The 22,896-nt window shown below is 40.0% G+C and overlaps 1 protein-coding gene across 6 annotated transcripts in view; it reads left to right on the forward strand.

The window, feature by feature from the left end:
• Window positions 1–22,896, forward strand: part of ANO10 (anoctamin 10) — a 211,776-nt gene that overhangs the window by 139,302 nt on the left and 49,578 nt on the right. For 4 of the 6 annotated variants that reach the window (XM_070575699.1, XM_070575697.1, XM_070575696.1 and 1 more), the window contains exon 12: window positions 20,258–20,374. The exons of the other annotated variants lie outside the window; for them this stretch is intronic. In XM_070575699.1, coding sequence (XP_070431800.1) covers window positions 20,258–20,374 — 117 coding nt within the window. The remainder of the gene's footprint in view (window positions 1–20,257; window positions 20,375–22,896) is intronic. 6 annotated transcript variants of the gene reach the window in all.

Raw genomic sequence — 22,896 nt, forward strand, 5'->3', positions numbered from 1 at the left:
TATGTGGGCTTGAATATTATGTTCCAGTATCTTATTTCAAGTTTATCACTTGATTTTTAAAATATATCACAAATGACTAAGTTATTAATATAAGATTTCTTTACCATAACCAGGGAACTCTCTAAGATGTCTGATTCTGGCATAACAGAAAAGCCAGCTATGTAATTTTTCATGGCTTCAGGGATCAGATTTTCTATGCTTTAAATTGCCTTCACAGACATATAGACAACTGTTTTTCTGCTTCACTCTAAAAACAATGGTAAAAACTAGTAGAACAAAAGTCAATTGCTTTCCTGTATACCAGCAATGAAAATTAGAATTTGAAATTTAAAACACAAGATCATTTGCATTAACCATCCCCTCCCCACAAAGTTGAACTGCTTAGGTATACATCTAAAAAAATATGTATAAGATTTTAATAAGGAAAACAACAAAACTCTGATGAAAGAAATCAAAGAAAATCTAAGTAAATACAGAGATAGTCCATGTTCATGGATGAGAAGGCTCAGTGTTGTTAAGATGTCATTTCTTCCCAACTTGATCTATAGATTCAATGCAATTCCAATCAAAATTCCAGCAAGTTATTTTGTGGATACCAACAAACTGGTTTTAAAGTTTATATGGAATAGCAAAAGACCCAGAATAGCCAACACTCTCCTGAAGAAGAAGAATAAGGTCAGAGGACTGACACTACCTGACTTCAAGACTTACAATAAAGCTACAGGAATCAAGACAGTGTGGTATTTGTGAAAGAATAGACAGATCAACGAAGCAGAATAGAAAGACGAGAAATATACATGCATGAATACAGTCATGTGCTGCATGACATCATTTCAGTCAACAGACCACATATATGACAGTGGTCCCATAAGATTAGTACTATATAGCCTCGGTGTTTAGTAGGCTGTATCATCTATGTTTGTGTAAGTATACTCTGTGATATTTGCACAGTGATGAAATTGCCTTACAACACATTTGTCAAAACGTATCCCCATCGTTAAGTGATGCATGGCTTTATAGTCACCTGATATTTGATAAAAGAGCAAAGGCAATTCGATGGAGAAAGGATAGTCGTTTCAACAAAAGGTGCTGAAACAACTGGATATCCACATGCAAAAAAATATACACTCAGATCTTACAGCTTACACAAAAATTAACCCCAAATAGATCAGAGGCCTACATGTAAACCACATAAAACTTCTAGAAGATAACATAGAAAATCTAAGTGACCTAGTGTTTGGCAGTGACTTTTTAGAAACAGTTCCAAAAGCGTGAGAGAAATAACTGGTGAGTTGGACTTTTTTAACATTAAAAACTTCTGCTGTGCAAAAGATAAGCCACAGACTGGAAGAAAATATTTGCAAAAGACCTATCACTTAAAAGATTTGTGTCCAAATATACAAAGAATTCTTAAAACCCAACATACTGTAACAAACAACCCATAAATAAACAATCCAACAGCTCATTCATTGCTGGTGGGAATGCAAAATGGTACAGCCACTTGGAAGACAGTTTGGTGCTTTCTTACAAAACTAAACATAGGTCTGCCATACATTCCAGCGGTTGGCCACCTAGATACTTACCCAACTAAGTTGAAAACTCATGTTCACATAAAAACCTGCGCATGAATGTTTATAGCAGTTTTATTCATAATTGCCAAAAATTGGAAACAACCAAGACATCCTTCAGTAAATCACTGGGTAAACAAACTATGGTACATCCATACAATGGAATGTTTTTCATTGTTAAGAAGAAATGAGCTATCAAGCCATGAATAGGCATAAAGGGACCTAAAATGTCTGTTACTAGGTCGAAGAATCCAATCTGAAAAGGCTACATAGTCTGTGAGTCCAACTGTATGACATCCTAGAAAAGGCCAAACTGTAGAGACAGTAAAAAGATCAGCGGGGGCCAGAGGTTTGGAGAGGAGGGAGGAAGGTGGGATGAATAGGTGACCCACAGATATGTAAGGTGGTAAAACTATTCTGTGTGATATTGTCATGGTGGATACATGACATTATGCATTTGTAAAAACCCATAGAATGAACCCTAATATGAACTGTGGACCTTAGTTTATGATGTATCAATATTGGTTCTTCACTTGTAACAAATGCACCACACTAATACAAGATTTTAATTATAGGGGAAACTGTTTCTGGGAGTGAAGGGTGCACAAGAACTGTGTACTTTCTGTACAGTTTTTTTCAAAACTAAAGCTGCTCTAAAAATAAAATCTCAATAAACAATAACAGTAAAACATCATTAGAGTTTTACATATTCTAACATAAATTACACTAAATTTAAACCCCAAACCATGTTCTTCGTACTTGTATGGAATTCAATGTAATTTCTTCTTCCTCTCCTTCCTTTTTTTCCTGTCTCCAGTCCCTCAACCTTCCCAGATGCTTTTCATTATGAACAGAAAGTTCACAAATAAATAAAATGCAGATGGCTGTTAAACATATGAATAGATGCTCAACAGCGCTCAGTAAGAACTGCAGACTGAAACAAAATTGAAACACCAGTTGTCATCTATCTTCAGACTAGCAGCAACCCACAGGGGGGGATATTACCCTGGGTCAACAGGAGGAGCAGGCACCCTCATACTCCGCTGCTGGGAGTGCACATGGCTCAATACCATAAATGGAACAATTTGGCAAAATCTACTTAAGTTACAACTACATGTATCCTTTGACCCAGCAATTCTAAATTTGGGAATTTATCCCAGAAGTATACTTGCGTATGTGCAAAATGATGAACATACAGGGATATTCATTGCAGCATCCTCAATAATAACAAAGTATTGGAAGTAACAAATGTCCATCACTGATTAATTAAAGTATGGATGCTTTCTATGTTCCAATAAGGAAAAACTCTGATATTTTACGTGCAGAAGTCAAAGCATAGAACAATATTGCTAGATGCTCCTTCTACGTAAAAATGGAGAAAACAGTAGTGTATTCCTATTTATCTGTGTGTGAGCACAGGGCACAGCAGTGCACTGGGTGGGCAGGGGCAGGAGAGAGATTTTTCACTATATACTTTTTTTACCCTAACTGTGTGACTATTTTACCTTCAAACATGTATTTCAAAACCTAAGATATTAATGTGTACATCTTCAAATAATAAACTCAGAAGAACTAGGAAAAATTGTTTTTTGGCTATTGTCAAACCATACCAGTTATTTTTATCTGCCTTGAAAATCCCTGGCTTGGATGTTTCCAGTATGGTGAGTTGTTAAAATTGTTACTGTTATTTTTTAACTGTGAGGGTCCTTTAATGTCTGCAGTGAAAACCTGACTTGGCCAAAGAAGTGGTTCAGATTTTCTTTGCATTTCTAACAATAATGTTCATTAAGCATATCTAGTTGATTTAAGAAGAGGAAAAGTAACAAATCAGTATTTTCTTTAAGAAAATATGCTAGTGGGAAATATAAAATTTCATCTTTGATCTTTAAAAAAAATGTGCAGCTATAAAAAGTTCTAGCTCTTTTCTTCTTTAACACCAACTCCCTATTCAGCTGTATGAAGTTACTCTCTTTTAGAGTAGACTTTTCAGTTGGCTTTATTTTTCACCTCCTCTTTCTTCTATATCCACTGCCTCTGTGCAGCTGTTTTTCCCACTTCCTGTGCTCTGGCAAAGATGTAAAATGTTACATTAAGGCAAAACCTGACAAATGCAGGGTATTGCTGATAAGTTCTACAAGAAGTAGACATGAATGCTCTGTCTTAATGAGCCCTGGGAAATGGAAGGTAGGAAGCATTCCTTGCTGAAGCCACGTGTGTGCTTGAGCCCTAATGTGTAATGAAATGCAGGGCATAAACCCTGGGCCCCAGAAGCAGATGGCAGTGGAGGTTGTGGCCTTGCTGATCACTTGCTCTTTCTACAAACTCTGCGCGCCAGTGTTCCTTACACGCTGCGCCCTCTACCAGACCTCTTGTCTTTACTCTCAACAGTGTTTGGACAGCTCCTGAAAAACTGACAGAACCCAGAAATGATGCATTGCTTCTGTCATAGGCAATTTTATTTCTGATTTAAAGAACGTGGTCATAGGTTTGGAAAATGTAGGTCATTTTTCTTGTTAGCTGAGAACTGGTTTAGAAGTATCTAGCTGAGTTTTTTTAGATGGTTTCTTTCAAACCCTAGTTTAATTCTTCATTGTTTTACCTGAAGTTTTCAGGTATGTATATATATATATATATATAATAAAGTAAAAATTTTTTTAAAAATAACTTTGTGGAATAGTTTTAGGTTTATGGGAAGGTTTGCGAGGTCATACAGATGGTTCCCATATTTTCCCTGTTTTCGACGTCTAACGTTAGTATAGTATATTTGTTATAATTAGTGAACCACCATTAATAGGTTCTTGTTAACCAAAGCTCGTACTTTATTCATATTTCCTTACTTTTTACCTAACGTCCTTTTTCTGTTCCAGGATCCCAGTTAGAGCTGGTCATCATGTCTCCTTAGGCTTCTCTTGGCTGTGACAGTTTCTCAGACTTTGCTTGAATGTGTTGACCTTGACAGTTTTGAGGAACACTAGTCAGATATTTTGTAGAATACTCCTCAGCTGGGATTTGTCTGATGTTTTTCTCATGATTACACTGCGATTGTGGGTTTGGCGGAGGAAGACACAGAGGTAAAGTGCTGTTCTCATCACTTCGTATCAAAAAGTCCACGCTGTCAGCGTGACTTCTCACTGTCCCCCTGGCGGAGGTCGTGGTTGTCAGGTTTCTCCGTGGTAAAGCCACTCCTTTTCCTCCTTCCCATGTTATACTCTTTGGAAGGAAGTCCCTACGAGCAGCACACACTTAGGGGATAGGGGATTCTGCTCCACCTCCTTGAGGGCTGAATATCTATGTAAATTACTTGGAATTCTTCCACAAGGGAGATTTCTCTCTTTTGCCCCGTTTATGTATTTATTTGATCATTTGTTTGTGTCAGTATAGACTCATAGATATTTATTTTATGTTTTGGGTTGTCATGCAGTACAACTTTATTTTCATGCTCAAGTTGTTCCAGCTTTGGCCACTGGGGGCTTTTTTAGTTGGTTCCTGTGTCCCTTTGTTTGACATACCCCCGTTATTGTGTGTGTGTTTTCTTTTTGAGCACTCCCTTACTTTCTGGCAGTCTAATACGTTCCACGCTCCTCTTATGTGTTTCCTGCCCCAGTCCTAGAATCAGCCTAGAATCAGTTTCTCCAAAGGAGCTCTGGTTTCTTTTGTTGGAGAATGGTATTAGAAACCAAGATCTGTGTGCATTCCTTTACTTTTAGCTTACCTGAGTCCTTTTATTTAAGATGAGTTTCTTGCAGATAACTTGAGATAGTTGAGACTTGCTTTTATCCACTTTGATATTCTCTCTCTCTTTTTTTTTTTTTGTGAGAAAGTTTAGCCCTGAGCTAACATCCACTGCCAGTCCTCCTCTTTTTCCTGAGGAAGATTGGCCCTGAGCTAACATCTGTGCCCATCTTCCTCCGCTTTCTATGTGGGACACCTGCCACAGCATGGCTTGATAAGTGGTGCTTAGGTCCGTGCCCAGGATCTGAACTGATGAACCCTGGGCTGCCAAAGCAGAGCAGATGAACTTAACTGCTGTACAACCAGGCCGGCCCCTTCTCTGTCTTTTAGTTAGTATATTTAGACCATTCACATTTAAAATGGTTATTGCTATAGTTGAATTAAAATCTACCATGTATTTAACTGTTTTCTATTTGTTACATCTGTTATTCATTTCTTTTTTCCTTTTTTCTGCTTTCTCTGGTTTCACTTAAACATTTTATGATTCCATTTTATCTCCTCCCTTAGCCTATCAGTTATGCTCTTTAAAAAAAAATTTAGTGATTTTAAGCCATTGAGTTTAAAATAAACGTTTTAAACTAAATCCACCTTCAAATAATACTATGCCACTTCACATGTAGTACAGGTCCCTTATAACAAAGTATTCTCAATTCCTCTCTCTTGTCCCTGATGATATAGCTATCATTCATTTCACTCATCTGTATGCTATAATCACCCAACACATTGATACTCTTATTGCTTTAAACAAGCAGTTATCTTTTAGATCAATTAAGAATAAGAAAAACAAAATGTTTTATTTTACCTCCATTTATTCCTTCTCTGACACTCTTTCTTTCTGTAGATCCAAGTTTCTGATCTACATAATTTTCCTTCTGCCTGAAGAATTTCTTTTAACATTTCTTGCAAGGCAGGTCTGGTGGCAATGTATTATCATTCATATTCTCACTCTCTCTCAGAGACTTCTGGAATAACAATTTCTAGAAATAAAGACTTTCTCATTTTTGAAGATAATTTCACTGGATATAAATTTCTTGTTTGGTGGGGATTTCTTGCCACTCTTTAAATATTTCGCCTCATTCTCTTCTTGCTTGTGTGGTTTCTGATAAGAAGTCTGCTCTGCCTTATTCTTGTTCCTCTGTAGGCATGGTGTTTTTCTCCCCTCTGACTTCTGTCAAGATTTTCTCTTTGTCTTTGGTTTTCTACAGTTTGACTATGATCTGCCCACGTGTAAATTTCTTGGTATTTATCCAGCTTGGTGTTTTATGAGCTTCCTGGATGTTTGATTTGGTGTCTGTTATTATCTTTGGAAAGTTCTCAGCCATTATGTCTTCACATATTTCTTCTGCTTTGGTCTCTCTTTATTCTCCTTCTGGTATTACAGTTATGCGTGTGTAACACCTTTTAATATTGTCCCACAGTTGTTGGATGTTTTCCTCTTCTTTTTTCATTCTTTTTCTCTTTGCATTTCAGTTTGGGAAGTTTCTTTTGATCTGCCTTCAAGATTGGCGATTTTCCTCAGCTGTGTCCAGTCTACTGATGAGGCAGTCTTCATTTCTTAGTGTTTTTGATTTCTAGCATTTTATCTTGATTGCTTCTAGATTTTTCATCTCTCTGCTTACATTATCCATCTATTCTTGCATTTTGTCCACTTTTACCATTAGAGCCCTTAACATATTAATCATGGTTAAGTTACCTGTCTGATAATTCCAAAACCTGTTATGTCTGCGTCTGGTTCTTATGATTTCTTCAGCTCTTCAGAGTGTGTTGTTCTTGCCTTTTGGCATGTCTTGTAATTCGTTGTTGAAAGCTAGACATGTTGTATCAGGCAACAGCGCGGAGGTAAACAGGCCTGTAGTGTGAGGCTTTATGTGAATCTGGCTAGGATTTGGGCTGTGTTTAATGTTTATTTTGGCTACAGATACCACAGGCGTTCAGTTCCTCTAGTGTCCTTGTTTTTGTCTCCTCTCTTTACTTGAGGCTTCCCTATGTTCTCCTCCTCACAGGGAGTCTGTGTCTTGCAGCTGTTGTAACTCCAGTCCACTGTTGTTATACTGAAGCCCTGTTGGTGTGTGATAAGGTGTTGGGGAGGGGATGTCTTCTGTAATCTCTGATTAAATCTCAGTCATTTAGTGGGCTGTCTTAGGACTGTGACCTCCACAGGTGTTCCTCCAGTGGTACAGCTTTTTCTCCCTTCCCTTCCCCAGCTGCAGTGTTCCCGGCCTACTTTGTTGAAATCCTGACCCCTACTGACTATGTTTTGTTTCGTTTTTTAAATTTTATTTTATCAAGGTCATATTGGCTTATAATGTTATGTTTTGGTTTTGGTTTTCCATAGGTGAGACAGGAAGGTTGGAGGGGCCGGAGCAGGGAGGAATTACTTTTTTGAAGAAGAAGAAGATTAGCTCTAAGCTAACATTTGCCACCAATCCTCCTCTTTTTGCTGAGGAAAACTAGCCCTGAGCTAATATCAATGCCCATCTTCCTCTACTTTGTATATGGGATGCCTGCCACAGTGCAGCTTGACAAGCAGTGTGTAGGTCCTCACCCGGGATCCAAACCGGCGAACCCCAGGCCGCCAAAGCAGAACGTGCAAACTTAACTGCTGCACCACCAGGCTGGCCCCGGGAGGAATTTCTTTACTCCAGCTGGAATCAAGTTTCAGAATTTTCCCTGGCAAAATCCTTCCTCCTGGAGAGTAAGCCTTTGTTGTGGAGAAGCCTCTGAACAGTATTTCATAATGCCTGCTCTTCCCCTGCCCCTGCAAGACCCATGAGGGGATCCTTCTTGTGTCCTCACCATGAGAACCCAGTGGGTTCCTGGAGGGAGAGCCTACGAAAGCGTGGGGGACCCCATAAGACTGTAGCCTTTGGTGGTTTCTCACCTCCCTTGGTCACACTCAGCCACCAGCAGTTCATCAAAATAACCATTTAAATGTTCCTACCAGCTTATAGCTCTAGCAGCTTCTATTCCAGCTGAGTAGATCTTGGTTGCTATATCTCTGTGGATACACCTATTTCTCTAGACTTTAGGGTGGCAGTTTTCCCTCAGTTCTCAGACAGGTCCAAGAAACATACTTGATTTTCAATTTGTGCAGCTTTTTCTTGTGGTATTGACAGGAGTGACAACTTCCAATCTCTTTACTTGTTGGAGCTGAAACTGGAAGTACTCATAAGTCTTTTTTGAGGAGATTTTATTTGGTTTTGTATAAATTTGTCAGTTACAGAAATAGTAAATTGAAGCATATGTTCAGTAGTAAATATCCTAAATCTTGCTTCAGGGAAACATATGAAGCAGAACTTTTCACTAACTAAGCAAACCAGTTATTTGCTCAATGACAGCAGCAGTGCAAGGTCCACAGTGAAGCAGGCAGAAATCTAGCACCTCCACTGCCTCCCCCGTCTTCCAGGCTTTTCTTCTCTGCAGATTGGATTTTCCTATGGGAATGAATCTGAGCTTCAGTTTAGGACCCTTCTGTCATCCATCACCAGTTAATCAGCTGATGCCACTGGTGCAGTTTGGTGCCTGAGCTGTAAAGCCCATTATTCCTGGCACAAGTTCTCAATTTAGAGATATATTTTGGTTAGAAACGTTTGTTTAGAAGCATGTCTCCTGAAACAGCAGACGAGGACATTGTGGCGGAACATTTGTATATGCAGATGACCAGTATTAATTGGGTTAGAATGAAGACTTACAAAGAGGAAAAGTAAGAGGAGGTGCTTTCTCTTTTCATTTATAAACAGATGCCGTCTGATTTTTAGGAGGCTCCATTGAAGGATGTTAACATTCTTTGCAGTAATTTCTGTCTTCAAAAGAATACCCGATCAGTTAAATTGCTGCTGCTAAGGTTTAGAGGCTCAAACTGAGTTGAATTGGTCAGAGAGACCAATGTGACAAAATAGTAACGTAGTAACTTTAGAGATTAGCGTTTCTATATTTTCACTGCCTACCATGTATCAGGTGTGACAGTGGGGATGTCACACAAGGAAGGCCAGGCTTGGGCGACTCACTGACTTGCTCAGTGTCCTGCAGGAGGGGTCTGCACCTGGTTCCCCAGCTTGTGCTCTGCCCCTACCACCGTTCGTTCACAGAGCGCCACTGGCAGGGTAGCGCAGGTAGAAACAGCAGCGTGTGCAATGAAGAACCTAGAACTTCACTCTCAGCCCTGACACATAGCTCCTGAAGGTCAGTTTCTTGCCCTTGAAGTGATTAACTTTATTTTAAAGGCTCTCTCAGATTCCTTCCGCTCTAAAGTCTCTGCATTCCTGCCATGGCCGCAGGCATCACTATCCACTGTGTGGCCCTTACGTGAAAGCTGTCTCTATTTCCTTCTCTATGTACTCAGTTGACCTTTGTAATGACTGGGCTGTGTAGTTAAGAGTGAAACAAGGTGATGTCTGGGAGGAGACGGAAGAAGCGAATCTGGCGGAGATGGGATAGGAGCAGCAGCCCCTGGAGGGGGCATGTTTCAGAGGCCAAGTCCAGTGAGGCCTTGGCACATTGAAGCTGGTTCAAAGCAGGCAGGTAGAACCAGGGAGGCCAGATAGAGCTTTTGCCCGATAGTGTCAAAGGAGGGTCAGGTCCCTCTCCTTCATGGCTGAGACTCAGGGAGGTGTCATTAAATACGACTAGTTATCCACTCACTGAGTTCTCTACTGAGCAAATTGTTCCCATGGCCGTAGCATCTAAATTAGAATGAAGGCTAGAAGGTAAAAAAAACTAGAAAGAAAACAAAAGACTTAGTGGGAAGGAGACAAAGTTCGTGAACAAAGAACCGTCCTGGGGTCACAGCCTCATGTTACTTCTGTGCCATAAGCCATGACCACATCCTGCCGTCACCACAGAGAAGGGGGAAGAACTCTCCTCCCTCCTGTTCCTGTGGCTTGGGATCCCCCACTGTCATCAGGCCTTTGAGACTTTTTCTTCCCAACTTCACAGATTCTTCCAGTTTCCATTATGCTCATTTATCTCTGAATATAAATAATGTTTTGGGAGGCCAGGAGGTAAGGGACAATTCAGTTTACCCTGGACCATACCTCAGAAGGAACAGCGACTCTGTTTCTATAAGACTTCACTACCTGGAGTCTCCTGAACCCTGCTCTCCTCACCCTCTGTCACTGACCAGGCAGACATTAAGCAGGTGACTTCAGGAGGCCGATTGTATATCCTTTGTGCACTGTGGGAGAGCCACCACTCTCATGTGGCCTCTAGAGTGCACCATGGCTGGCCTTTGTGGCTCAAGATTTAGAGGTTACAAATGTGTGTTTCTCCAATGTGATTTAAATTCTCCCTTGATGGTCCAGTTGATGTAAGTGTGTAGTAAATTGAAACCGCAGTCTTAGGGTATCACTTTGCTTGTAGGCCTTAGAGAACATTTCCGGGCACACAGTTACTAAGTGTTGCTTGGGTTTTTTCCTTGTCAAGTGATCAAAATAATTGTTGAAAAAATGAAACAAACTCCAAATAAAACGTAACCCTCCTACAGATTGAACTTCTTTTCACAATCATCAAATTTGGCCTAGAAACTGCTTTGTTGCATGAAATGTGGCTCTGAATGGGAGGAGAACAAGCTTTACACATGTAAATCGCTTTAACTCTGGATAAGATGTGTTCAGTGACACAGAGATTGCCAAAGCCTTGAAAGTCAGCTTTTTCACCCCAGTAACAAATGACAACCCCATCACTCAGTGTCCTTCACCTATGAGGAGCCTCTTCGGATAGCAAGTCCTTACAATAGAGATTATATTTTAAAAGGGAAGAGCTGATGAGGCATTCAATTTAATTCATTGGTAACCCTTTAAATTATTTCCTTCTATTCATTTGGTCTAATTGGCGTTTTTTTTCCCAAACCACTGTTCTATTAAGTGGTGAGATAGAGGAAGAGGAGGTAAAAAAAATTTTGTGTTTTTATAGTAAACAATTACTCTTATCTCTCACTGTTTTAATCGACTCTTCTAACGTTTTCCCATTGCCTTTTCCCCACCATGCGTGTCTTTTAGATTTCAACTTTCCATTAAGCTTTTAAGCCCAACTCTTCATTCACTGGAGTAATCTTAGGAAATAGCTCGTGTGGATGGACCAGAGGCCCAGGCTCTTTGTGACAATGGTGGCTCCCTGTCATGCCCTAGGTGCATCCTCAGTGCACCAGGCACAGACCTTGATCAGGAGCACAATGTGCTAGTATCACAGGTGCTGCCCTGGCCCAGCTGCATCTCTCAGGGTCCATCAGTGACCCACCAGGTGTCGGGACCTGAAGGCACTGTGTGAGAAGCCTCCTTTGAAACTCCAGAGAAGATTCCTATTCATTGTGTTATTGAGACAAAGACTAATTTTGTGATGCTTTCTCATCTATTTGCATAGAACATTTTTTCCATCCTCTCACTTTTATCCTGAGTATGTCCTTACTACTAAAGTGAGTCTCTTGTGTATAGCATATAGTTGGATCTTGTTTTTAATCCATCCAGCTACTGTCTTTTGATTGGGGAGTTTAATCTATTTACATTTAAAGTAATTACTGATAGTAATAAAATTACTATTACCATTTTATTGTTTTCTGTATGTCTTATAGTTATTGTCCCTCTTTTCCTCTCTTGATGCCTTCCTTTGTGTTTCATTGATTCTTTTGTAGCGACTTGCTTTGATTCCTTTCTCATTTTTCTTTTGCGTATCTTCTATAGATATTTCTTTGTGGTTACCATGGGGAGTACATAAAGCATGTTATAGTTATAACGCTCTATTTTAAACATATAAAAACTTCAGTCACATACAAAATCTCTACTCTTTCTCGTCTTCCCCCCAATTTATGTTGTTGATGTCACAAATTACATCTTTTTATATTTTTTATTCATTCACATAGTTTTTATAGTTATTTTTTATGCTTTTATCCTTTAAATTCTACACCAGAATTAAAAGTGATGAACATACCACCATTACAGTATTACAGGATTCTGTATTTGTCTGTATATTTACCTTCACCAGAGAGCTTGATATTTCCATATGCTTTTGTGTTGCTGTCTAGCATCCTTTCATTTCAACCTGATAGACTCCCTTTAGCATTTCATATAAGGTAGGTCTGTCTACTGGTGATGAATTCCCTTGGCTTTTGTTTGTCTGGAAAGGTCTTTATTTTTCTTTCATTTTTGAAGAACAATTTTGCCACATATAGTATTCTTGGTTGGCAGGTTTATTCTTTCAGACCGTTGAATATATGATCTCACTCCCTTCCGGCCTATATTATTTCTGCTAAGAAATCCTCTGATAATCTTACGGGAGCTCCCTTGTACATGATGCAACATTCATGTCTTGCTGCTTTGAAGATTCTCTTTGTCTTTTGACAGTTTGATTAGAATGTGTCTTGCTGTGGGCCTCTTTGGGTTCATCCTAGTTGGAATCTTTTAAGTTTCTTGAATTTGGATGTCCATTTCCTTCCTCAGATTTGGGAAGTTTTTGACCATTATTTCTTCAAATAAGCGCTCTGCCTCTTTCTTTCTTCTCTTTCTGAGACTCCCATAATGCGTGTATTAGTCTGCTTGTTGGTGTTCTTTAAGTCCCTTAGGCTTTCTTCATCTTTCTTCCTCTTTTCTTTTTGCTCCTCTGACTTGATAATTTCAAATGACCTGTCTTCAAATTCACTGATTCTTTCTTCTGCTTAATCATGTCTACTGTTGAGCCCATCTATTGAATTTTTCAATTCACTAATTGCATTGTTCAGCTCAGAATTTCTATTTGGTTCTTTTTTTATAGTTTGTATCTTTTTATTGATATTCTCATTTGGTTCCTGCATCATTTTCCTGATTTTAGTTAGTTGTCTGTGTTCTCTTGTAGCTTGTTAAGCTTCTTTAAGCATATTATTTTGAATTCTTTGTCAGGTAATTCATAGATCTTTGTTTCCTTGGCCTGGTCTTTTGAGATTTATTATTTTCCTTTGTTTGTGCTATGTTTCCCTTTTTTTAAAAATGTGCTTTCTTATTTTTTGCTGAGATTTGAAAAAATAGCCATCTCTCCTAGTCTTTGTGGACTGGCTATGTATGAGGAAAGACCTCCATCAGTCAGCCCAGCTGGAGATCTGGGGATATGTCACACCTTTCCTAGGGATGTAGCTTCTCTGGGCTCGTGCATGTAATTTCTCAATTAGGGAGCTTTTCTGTCTTATGAGTTTGTAATCTCTTGCTTTCTCCAGTGTCTGTCTGCAGTACTGCAGATTCTCTGGTACATCAACAAGGCTCCAAGATCTCCTTTGTTCTTAGTGGCCCCCAGGCATCCAAGGTATGCCAGATCCTCTCCAGCACTCCCGATCTAATAAGATAGAAACCAGTCCCTAGGGAAGTCCCGCCAAAAGCTGGAACACTAACTGTATGTTCTACTCTTCTCTTTCCCTCCAGAGTGAGCCACGAGTTACATGTTTTCTCCCAATTGTGTTGAGCTGTGCCAGCTTGAAGCAGGGCTATCATAGATGAAATCCAGTGGCTTTTCTTCCTCCTTTCAATGTAGCTGTTCTTGGTTTTGTGCTTGCCTGGAGTACTACGACTTCTTAACTGGTTTCTGGAGTTCTCATAAAGGCTTTTTGGACTGTGTATTGTTGTTAAGTCTCTGTCTCTGTTGGGGAACAAGATTTGGGGCTTCCTATTCCTCTATTCCTGCTGACATCACTCTGGCCTCCAAAGCTTTAATAGGAGACTGGCATGACCTTGGGCTTGGCTTCTCTCTTGGGTTTGGCAACCCCACACAAGGAGCTCTTCCAGAAGATCACATGCTTTCTTTAGAGGGCATGTCTCTGGCTTTAGTGCAAGAGTAGAACCTGCAGTTACTGTGTTACACGGTGGCATGAGAAAGGGCTCCCTAAGGCCCTGGCTTTTCTGAAGCCAGCTCTTTAATGCATTCACTTTGGTGCCTGACTCCCTGGCCCTATCCTTTCCTTTTGTGGGGTTGAATCTGACGTTGGCCTCTCTCTGATGCTCCTTTGGAAGGAACTGTCTTTGTCTCAGGAGACTTGAGCTGCACTTTCCACTCCATGAGTCTTATACTCAGAAGTTCTGGCAAATTCTCTTGTTTTCCAGTCTCATTCTTTTTAGAATATACGTTTCTGTCATTTCAGGGGACTCTGGGGAGGTAGAAGAAGTGGATGTGCGTGCTTGGTCTACCATCTTAAAATCAAAATCCCTGAGGTTTTTTTCTTAAGAGCCTAATTCTGTAATTTTTTCTTTCAATCTTGGCTCCATTAATCATTTCTTATTAATTGGCATTTGACACATAATTTGTCTGGTAATCAGCAGAGGATGCTTTTTTGAAGGAGTTTCTTTTATTCAGTGGTGGCTGGGTTCTGAATGGGAAGAGGTAACGTGGCAGACATACCACTGTAGAAATCAAATTAGCTTTTCAGGATTCCAAGAATTCAGCTCTAATTTGCATTTTCTATTTCAGAAGAGACAGGGTTGGGACACACTGCTACAAACACAGCTGCTACTGTCGATCATATTGTGAGTTTTCTAGTTTCTGTAAAATAAAATGGTTTTGCTTACTCTCTGTGCACCTGGCACGAGACTCCTAAAAGTTTGACAGCCCTGCAGTGACCAAAGGTGAGCGACACACTGATGGCAGTGTAGGCAGTGCTTTACTGCTGGCACCAGAAAACATTTAGCTTCCAAGTGCTAATTTTCTCTGGTCCTATTCTTTTTTCCTTTCCTAACTAAGACACCCTATAATCATTATTTGAAGCATATTGTTATGGGGAGCCAACTTCTTTGTACTTATTAGTTTTAAAATTCTGCCCAGTTCCCCACCCGACCCCCACTGTTACTTTTCTCCTTTACTTTGTTTAGGATATAATTTTGTGAGTTTTACTTTGAAAGAAGATTGTTGGTGAAGAATCACAATCACGGCCCATAAATTGTCTGCTCTTTTCATAGACAGGCTATGAAAAGCCAACCCAACTATTCATTTTGAGTATGTTTTTCTTCAAATCTGTGCAGATTCATATTTCATCTTTTCTTTTATTTACAAAAACAAGTAAAAATAGCTAAAATGCTTTTTTTGTCATTTTTTTCTCAGTTCAGTTAGCATAAAGCAGTTTCTAGCCTTGAAACAGATTTGCTGTATGGAAAATATAAACAAGGTTTTAAAAATTGATCTTTTGAAACATTGCTGTAAATGTTATTTAGGTTTCCAGGCTAGACCACAAAAGCTTACCTAATTCCACATGATACTCAACTTGAATTCTGGATCTTAGGTAAAAGAAACCAGGAGGAAAGGGGTGTGTGCATGTGGGGGTGGGATGTCTAAATGAACTTTTCCTGACCGTTGAGACAATGTTGGTTCTTTTTTTGCTTCTCTTTACTCCTCTTCCTTGAAACCAGTACCCTACCGCTGAAGCTGCTGTGGTGTCTTCCCCACCCCACTCCCAAGTGCTCAAGATTGCTGGGGTGAGGGGAAGACAGAGAGAAAGACTTTGCTAGCACCAGCTAATTAAATTAATTAACACGTGTCTGGGAATGATGATGCTCCTTAACCCTCCAGGAGTGTTTTTACTTTTTAAAGATGATGTGTGTTACACCAGATAAACCTGTAATTGGTGGAACTTCTGGGCGTGTAGCAAAGTGGGGGGAAAAAATCAGTGTGATGGAAGATTTGGGTAGGTAAGGAAGTGGTGGGGGAAGCCCACCATCTAAGCAGTCTGGGCCTGCATAAGTGCTCTCTATGTATTTGCAGAATTAATGGATACAAAGTGATTGTTTCCCCCAGTTTCTTTTATTCCTGGACTCCAGATGAAAAGCTAGACTCTCTGAGCTGCGGGTTGTCTGGTTTTGGTCTGTTTACTGGGCATATGGGCAGTCATGACTAGGCGGGGTTAGGAGCCTGGCAGAGCATGTGCAATTTATTTGTTAAGTGAGGAATCCCTGTGTTCTTTTTCACGTGAGTGTTCTTTTCCCCATATAAAAGTAATGCCTGTCCCTTAAAGACTGAAGATAAAGAGATCACCCATAGTGCCACCAGCCAAAGAAAACCATTGTGAAGATTTATATTTTCTTCCAATCTAGTTAGTGAACCTCGCATTTTGTTTTGTTTTGTTCTTTAAGACACTTTTCTGCTGAGGATTATGATTATCTGTTTTGAGGAAAGGATACTTGATGGTTTCAGATTAAGTCTGTAAAAGAAAAGTGAGAATACTGTGTAATTCTCACCTGTCCTTCCTCATTTTAGGTATTGAATTGCAAATTCTGAGCACAAAATTTATTTTAAAACTCTTCTCTTCACTCTCAAATTAATGTCCCCAAATGCTTTTGTTTCCTGTGGTCACTTCTCCCTCCTGGACAGTGACAGTGTCAGACCCCTGGTTTTGGCTAAGCCCCTGCCTTGCATGGCAACCTGGCTCTGTGCCTTAGACCTTCTCCTTCCAGGATCTTCACCGTTTACCGTTCTCTTGGTTCCTTCCCCAAAGCATTTCAATATATCCAAGGCTTACATCTTTAAAAACCAAACAGGTGGCTAGCCCAGTTCTCCCTCCAGCCACCATCTTGTTTCTTACCCCTCCTTCCCAGCCAGACTTTCTGAACCCTCTTGTCTGCCCCTCCTTTGCTTGCTTTCCTGTCCCTTCCCTGCCCACCATGGTCTTGCATCTGTGACCACCACTCAGCTGAAACCACTCCCACCAGGGTCACCAAAGGCCTCCTGCTGGTTAAACCCGAATGTTTCTCTTCAGGCTTCATGTACTTGACCTTCCACCACCCACCTTGACTGGCTTTTTTCTCTCCCCTTTGCTTCTGTAACTCCAGAGCCTCCTAGATTTCTGCCAATCCACACCTCCTCCTCTGGTTTCTTTTTGAGCTCCTCTCCCTCTTCTCAGTGTGTTTCTGTTCCTCCAGTTCCATCCTGTACCCTCTTCTTGCCTCATCTCATCTTTTCTCTCACTGCACATGCTTCTGAATCTCGTCCATTCCCATGGCTTTATTTTCCACTTATACCCATGCCAGTGACTCCCAGGTCTCTGTATCCAGCCCTCATCCCTCTCATGAACCTGAAACCCCTCTGTCCCGCTGCACGCTGAAGATCTTCACTCAGGTATGCCATAGACGTCTGAAAGTCTACAGCCCACACGACCCCTTCTCCCCCTAGCCTGCTCCTCATTCTGTGCTTATTTCAGTGGATGAGCCATGGAGGCCTATTAAGTCTTCTCCTAATGAGCCCTCTAGTCAGTCCTGGAAGCTGCATCCCCATTGCTCTTCCACACACTTCAGGTCACCCTGCTGACTTGCCTGTACTTTCACAGCCTCTTAACTTGTCCATTCTCCATGCCACAAGTGGAGAAATCTGATTGTGTCACTGCTGTCTTAATGCCTTCAGTGCCTCCTTACTCCTCAACCTGGTTTCACAGCTCGTTTGTCATCTGGCTCCTGGTTGCCTCTCTGGCCCCTCTCTCTTCAACCCCACCATCCCTTTGTTTGCTCTGGAAACATTCCTCCTTTCCTTGCCTAGCTAGTTCCTTCTCATCCTTCGTGTCTCTGTTCAAACTTCCTTCCTTCAGGAAGCCCCTTGGACCTGCTAAAAACTGGGATAACTGCTGGTCTGTATGTTCCTGGCCCCTTGTGTATACCCTGGGAGTAACGTACACGTGGCATTATGATGGCCTGTGAGTACCCATCTCCCCATCTAGATTGTGAGCTGGCACATGATCTCTTTCACTGTAGTATCCTTCAACATTTAGCCCATGTCCAGTACACTAGTCACTGATAGAGTGGATGGACACAATGCCCCTCTCCTCTGGCTTTTGGTGGTGCTGGTAGCCAGCAAAAGAGTACTCAGTTGTGGGTTTGTAGGGGCTCTTCGAGGAGTTTAACTAAGTTGTTAAGTGGGAAGTTAAAAGCTTGAAATAAGTAGGACTACTAGGAACCTGTTTTGCAGAAATAGTTCAAAAGGAACTGATTTTTCTACATAGGGGCTTTTAAAAACATTTTTTATAAAATATTTTTAGAAAAATAAAGAGAATTACTCATAAAAGCTTATTGCCATATAAGTGTTTTAACCAGTTAAAATGACCTCCTTTTCATACTAATATTGTCTAATAAATACTCAACTTTTTCCCTTCATGGGAGTTTTATGAATACTTCATCTGGAAGCCATGAGCGCCAAGGTCTGCAGCAGCCTTGCTCAGTCATCCACTAGCCAGTCCTGGTTCCCAGAGAAGAGCTGACACATCTTACAGGCACCTTACATCCAAGGGAAGACCTTAGCAGGGTCTTTTCTTCTCCCTAATTCCCACCAAGACTCCAAGGAAGAGAAAATGGGTAAAGATGAGATGGGAAGGGGTGAGTGACGGGTCATGGTGGGGCTCTGGCAACTTGAGGGGACACAGTTTCTGAAAATATGGAAGATTTCTTTTCGTATGTCAATTTGATTATTTCTTGTTTAATATTTCTCCTGATGAGGTTAAGTCATATGAAATTATATCTCACTACTCTATTGGAATGAAATAATGGCATAGTATAGCTTTTCTGAATTACTCATTTATTCTTGGTAGATTACATCCAAGTTCCTGTTAATTCACTTCAGTTAGTTCAGAATTGCAACATATGATGTCATCTGATCCACACTGTATTACCTACTTGTTTTCCCACTATAGGTACCTAATCAGTATCTTCCAGTGTCATCTTTAGTCGTGGCGGTCACGTTTCAGTGAAGGCTGCCTGTCCTGGTCTACCCTAGAGCTCTTGTTAATACCAGGCAGTGCTTGGCCTGCCCCGGAGTTCTGCTGATTTTCAAGTCTTTGGATTGAATTATTGCTTGTTCTGTTATGATGTTGACTTCCTTCATTATTTCATGCTTCTCCCAAGAGATATCCACATGTTATTTATCCTTCATCCTCCTTTTGAAAATATCACAGTAAAGAATTCATTTAATTTTTTTCAGCTGTCTTCTTTTTCTGTCAATAATTCAATGCAACGTTTCTTAAAGGCTGTTCTGTTTCCTTCACTGATTTTCTTAATGCCTTTTAATTATTTCTTACCTTTAAAAATTATTTCACAGATTGTAATATTTAGTAAGTCATACTATCATCAAAGAGGCAACTTTATTCTTCTTTTGATCGTGCACATTTCTGTGGATGTTGATTCTGGATCACAAAATGATGCTAGAACTGGAGAAGCATCAGTAGATTGAGGCTGCGCATCTAAAGAGCAGGCTTATCTTTAGAAGAATCCTCTTGGCTTATTTCTATTCTGCAGAGAAAGAAGCATAGTTATAAACCTCATATTATCATGTTATAGAGAACCTCTTTATGATGTCGATGTAGAAGGGAAATAAAATAGCCAAGTTCTAAGTTTCCCATGTTATAATGGGTACACTTTACGTATTATAAAGGATGCACTCTCCCTTTCTGCATACCTGCCCTACAGTATATGGAGTCAGCAGCATGAGGTAGTACATCACAATCAATTAATGCATCAGTATTTATTGATTATCATTTCATGAAAGAAACTACACCAGACACTATTGAGGTTGCAGGGGATTCAAGGGACCTGATGTTTAAGACACATGTCCACTTCATCTAACTCAGCCTGAAGCATAGCACAAGGGAGGGTGTTGTAGGGCAAAGAATGGAGTGACCCTGCAAAAGTTGCATGCTAGGGTAGATTGGGAATTTAGACGCAGGTAGGAAAAAACATTTTGTGAAAGACTTTTCAGAATAAATTTCTTTTGTAAAACATTGAGAGTAGCATATGGTATCAATTTAAGGTAATAACTGATTTTAAAAGACTAAGGCAAAGTACATTGGTAATTATTGAATGGACCACCGTGGGAGGGGTTAAATGTAACTCATGGGCCTGGTTGATCTTTGATACCTAACGGGCCAGTAATTAGAAATTACCCAGGAGTAATGAGAAGGACTGCAGATTGCTGAGGTCCTAATTTGTTGTCTTGCACATATGGTCTAATGTGTCACGTCAACATGTACTCTCTCTCGTTTTCAGCATGCACTCCTGGCTTTAAAGTTTATACTTGCATTTGCCATAGCTGATAAACCTCGGCATATCCAGATAAAACTGGCCAGATTGGAATTTGAGTCTTTGGAGGCACTCAAGCAGCAGGTAAGAGCAACTCTTCTAAAAACAAAGGTATTTTTTTTTTAGCAAACGCCAGGAGACATAATTCAGAGGACTTACCCTCAGCATTTCCTTCAACCCTGAAGTTACCAGTTTAAATAAATACAGAAGACTCCGGTTTAGGATGGCATAACAAAACCAAAATCCTAATAATGTAAATAAGAGAAGAATTAAACTAAGCAAAACGAAAATATTCAAGCTATGTTAAATAAAGAATAGAGCTGGCATTCAGCAAAAGAACAAGACAGAAATTTCCAAGAAGTACCCTGGGGCAGCTCCCACAGTTTCTAAGTCTGCCTCCTACAGAAACATTAACAGAGGAGAAGTGAGTAAATAGCATCCTGATTAGTATCTTCAAAGAGTGAGAGACCAAGGAAGTGTGGGCAGAAGCAGCAAAAACTGCCACGAAAGTAGAAACCACTTCCCAATGACTTCCACATTCTACCAGAGACCAAAAAAAAAAAAAAGAGAGAAAGAAAATACAAACAGCCATGCTGGAGTTCGTCATTTTGGTGATTTTCTACTTGTAGGAGAGTGAGAGTAGGGAGGCGGAAGATTCCTAGAAGCCCAGAGCTAGTTTTCTCTAGTGATACATAGGAACTTGACCAAGAAAATCAATAAGGCAATATTGTCTAGGAGACCAGCTCTGGGTCCAGCACCTCTCTGACCCACGCAGTCCTTTAGGCTTCCAAACCAAGTTTACAGGAACATTTCCTCTTATGTTTGGAGTGTTAGGAGAAAAACATTTCAAGGAGGACTCACTCAAGCTGACTGACTGATAGAAGCAAGAGCTCAAAGAGTAGTGCTGCAGATAGGGGAACCCCATGCTGGAGCAGAGCGTGCCCCTGATTAGTTGGAGTGACCCTAGAATAAGAACTGTGGATAAGAGTACAAAGAGGGGGAAGCCTGGGTCCACCACACCATTGCTGTGCTCGTGTTTGTCACTTAGGTGACAGGAGGTGAGAAGACTAAATTACCTGTGTTTCCCAGGCATCGGGCAAGTTCACCTCTGGCATGTGGGCTAGCCAGTGTGTTTGTATCTTAAATCAAAACCGAGCATCATGCTCAGTAGTGAAATAACAGAAGCATTGATGGCGATGTCAGGAAACCCAGTATCACCACAGATATTCAGCATTGTTCTGGAGGTGCAAACCAACAGTTACATCAGAGGGTGAAGTAAAAAGTTGAGGTAACCTGGAAGAGGCACATTTACCGTTACTCGAAGATTATAAGATTATATATCTAAAAAATCACAAGATAAATTATTAGAAACAATAGGAAAATTTGGAAAGGAGGCAGGTTACAAAGTTTATCTAAAATCACTTGTTTCCTTTCACAAGAAATGATAACCAATTTGAAAATATTATTGAAGAAAAACTCCCATTTACAAAAGAAACCAAAATATAAAACCTTTAGGTAGTAACTTATGAAAACAATAGGGATAACCTATATGAAGAATATTTTTAAAATTCTGGTGGGACCAAAAGATTGTCTTGTGAAAATGTAATACCAATTCAAATACATAGGAAAAAAAATTTAGAAAAAGCAAGGAAACTTCTGGAAATGAAGAAAAATGAAGCCTCTAGCTCTGTCAGACATTAAAATGTATTCTGAATAATGCAATAGTTACAGTAATTAAATCCATTTTGAATTAGGAAAGAAATGGACACACAGATCAGTGGAATAGAGCACAGAGCCATAAATGGACCCAAATAAAACTAGGACTTTAGGAGCTGGCCCTATGACTGAGTGGTTAAGTTCGCGCATTCTACTTTGGCAGCCCAGGGATTTGCCGGTTGGAATCCTGGGTTGGAATCCTGGACGCAGACGTGGCACCGCTCATCAAGCCATGCTGAGGTGGCATCCCACATGCCACAACAGGAAGGACCCACAACTATGTCCCGGGGGGCTTTGGAGAGAAAAAGGAAAAATAAAATCTTTTTTAAAAAAACCCCAAACTAGGGCTTTAGTTTAGGGTAAAAGTGAGACTTTATGTCAGTGGAAAAAAAGGAAAGATTGTTTGTTACACAGTTTGATGACAAAAAGTCATTTGGGAAAGTTATTACACGTCATTCTACCTCATTCCTTATGCACAACTCCCCCAACAAAATTCAAATTTTTGAGAGATTTAAATGTAAAAAATTTAAAACATAAAAGGTCTATAAAAAAGTCCAGGTACATCTCACAATGGGAAATGCTTTCCTAATTAGGACATAAAATTCAAAAATTGTGAAGAAAAATACTGATAAAGAAAAATGTATGAAAATTTAAAACTTCTATGTGACCAAAAAAATTAGAAAACTCAAAAGATAAATTGAACTGGAGATATATTTGTAATGTATGAAAAATTATTAATATCTTTAATTCAAAAGAATTTTTCTACAAACCCATTAAAAAAAGACAGTCCAATAATCAAAGGATAACATATGAAGAGATGCCCAACCTCACTCAAACTTCAAGAAATGTAAATTCAAACAACAATGAAATACCACATTTCACCTGTTTCA

Source organism: Equus przewalskii, chromosome 15 (assembly GCF_037783145.1).
Source record: "Equus przewalskii isolate Varuska chromosome 15, EquPr2, whole genome shotgun sequence".
NCBI classification, from domain to species: domain Eukaryota; kingdom Metazoa; phylum Chordata; class Mammalia; order Perissodactyla; family Equidae; genus Equus; species Equus przewalskii.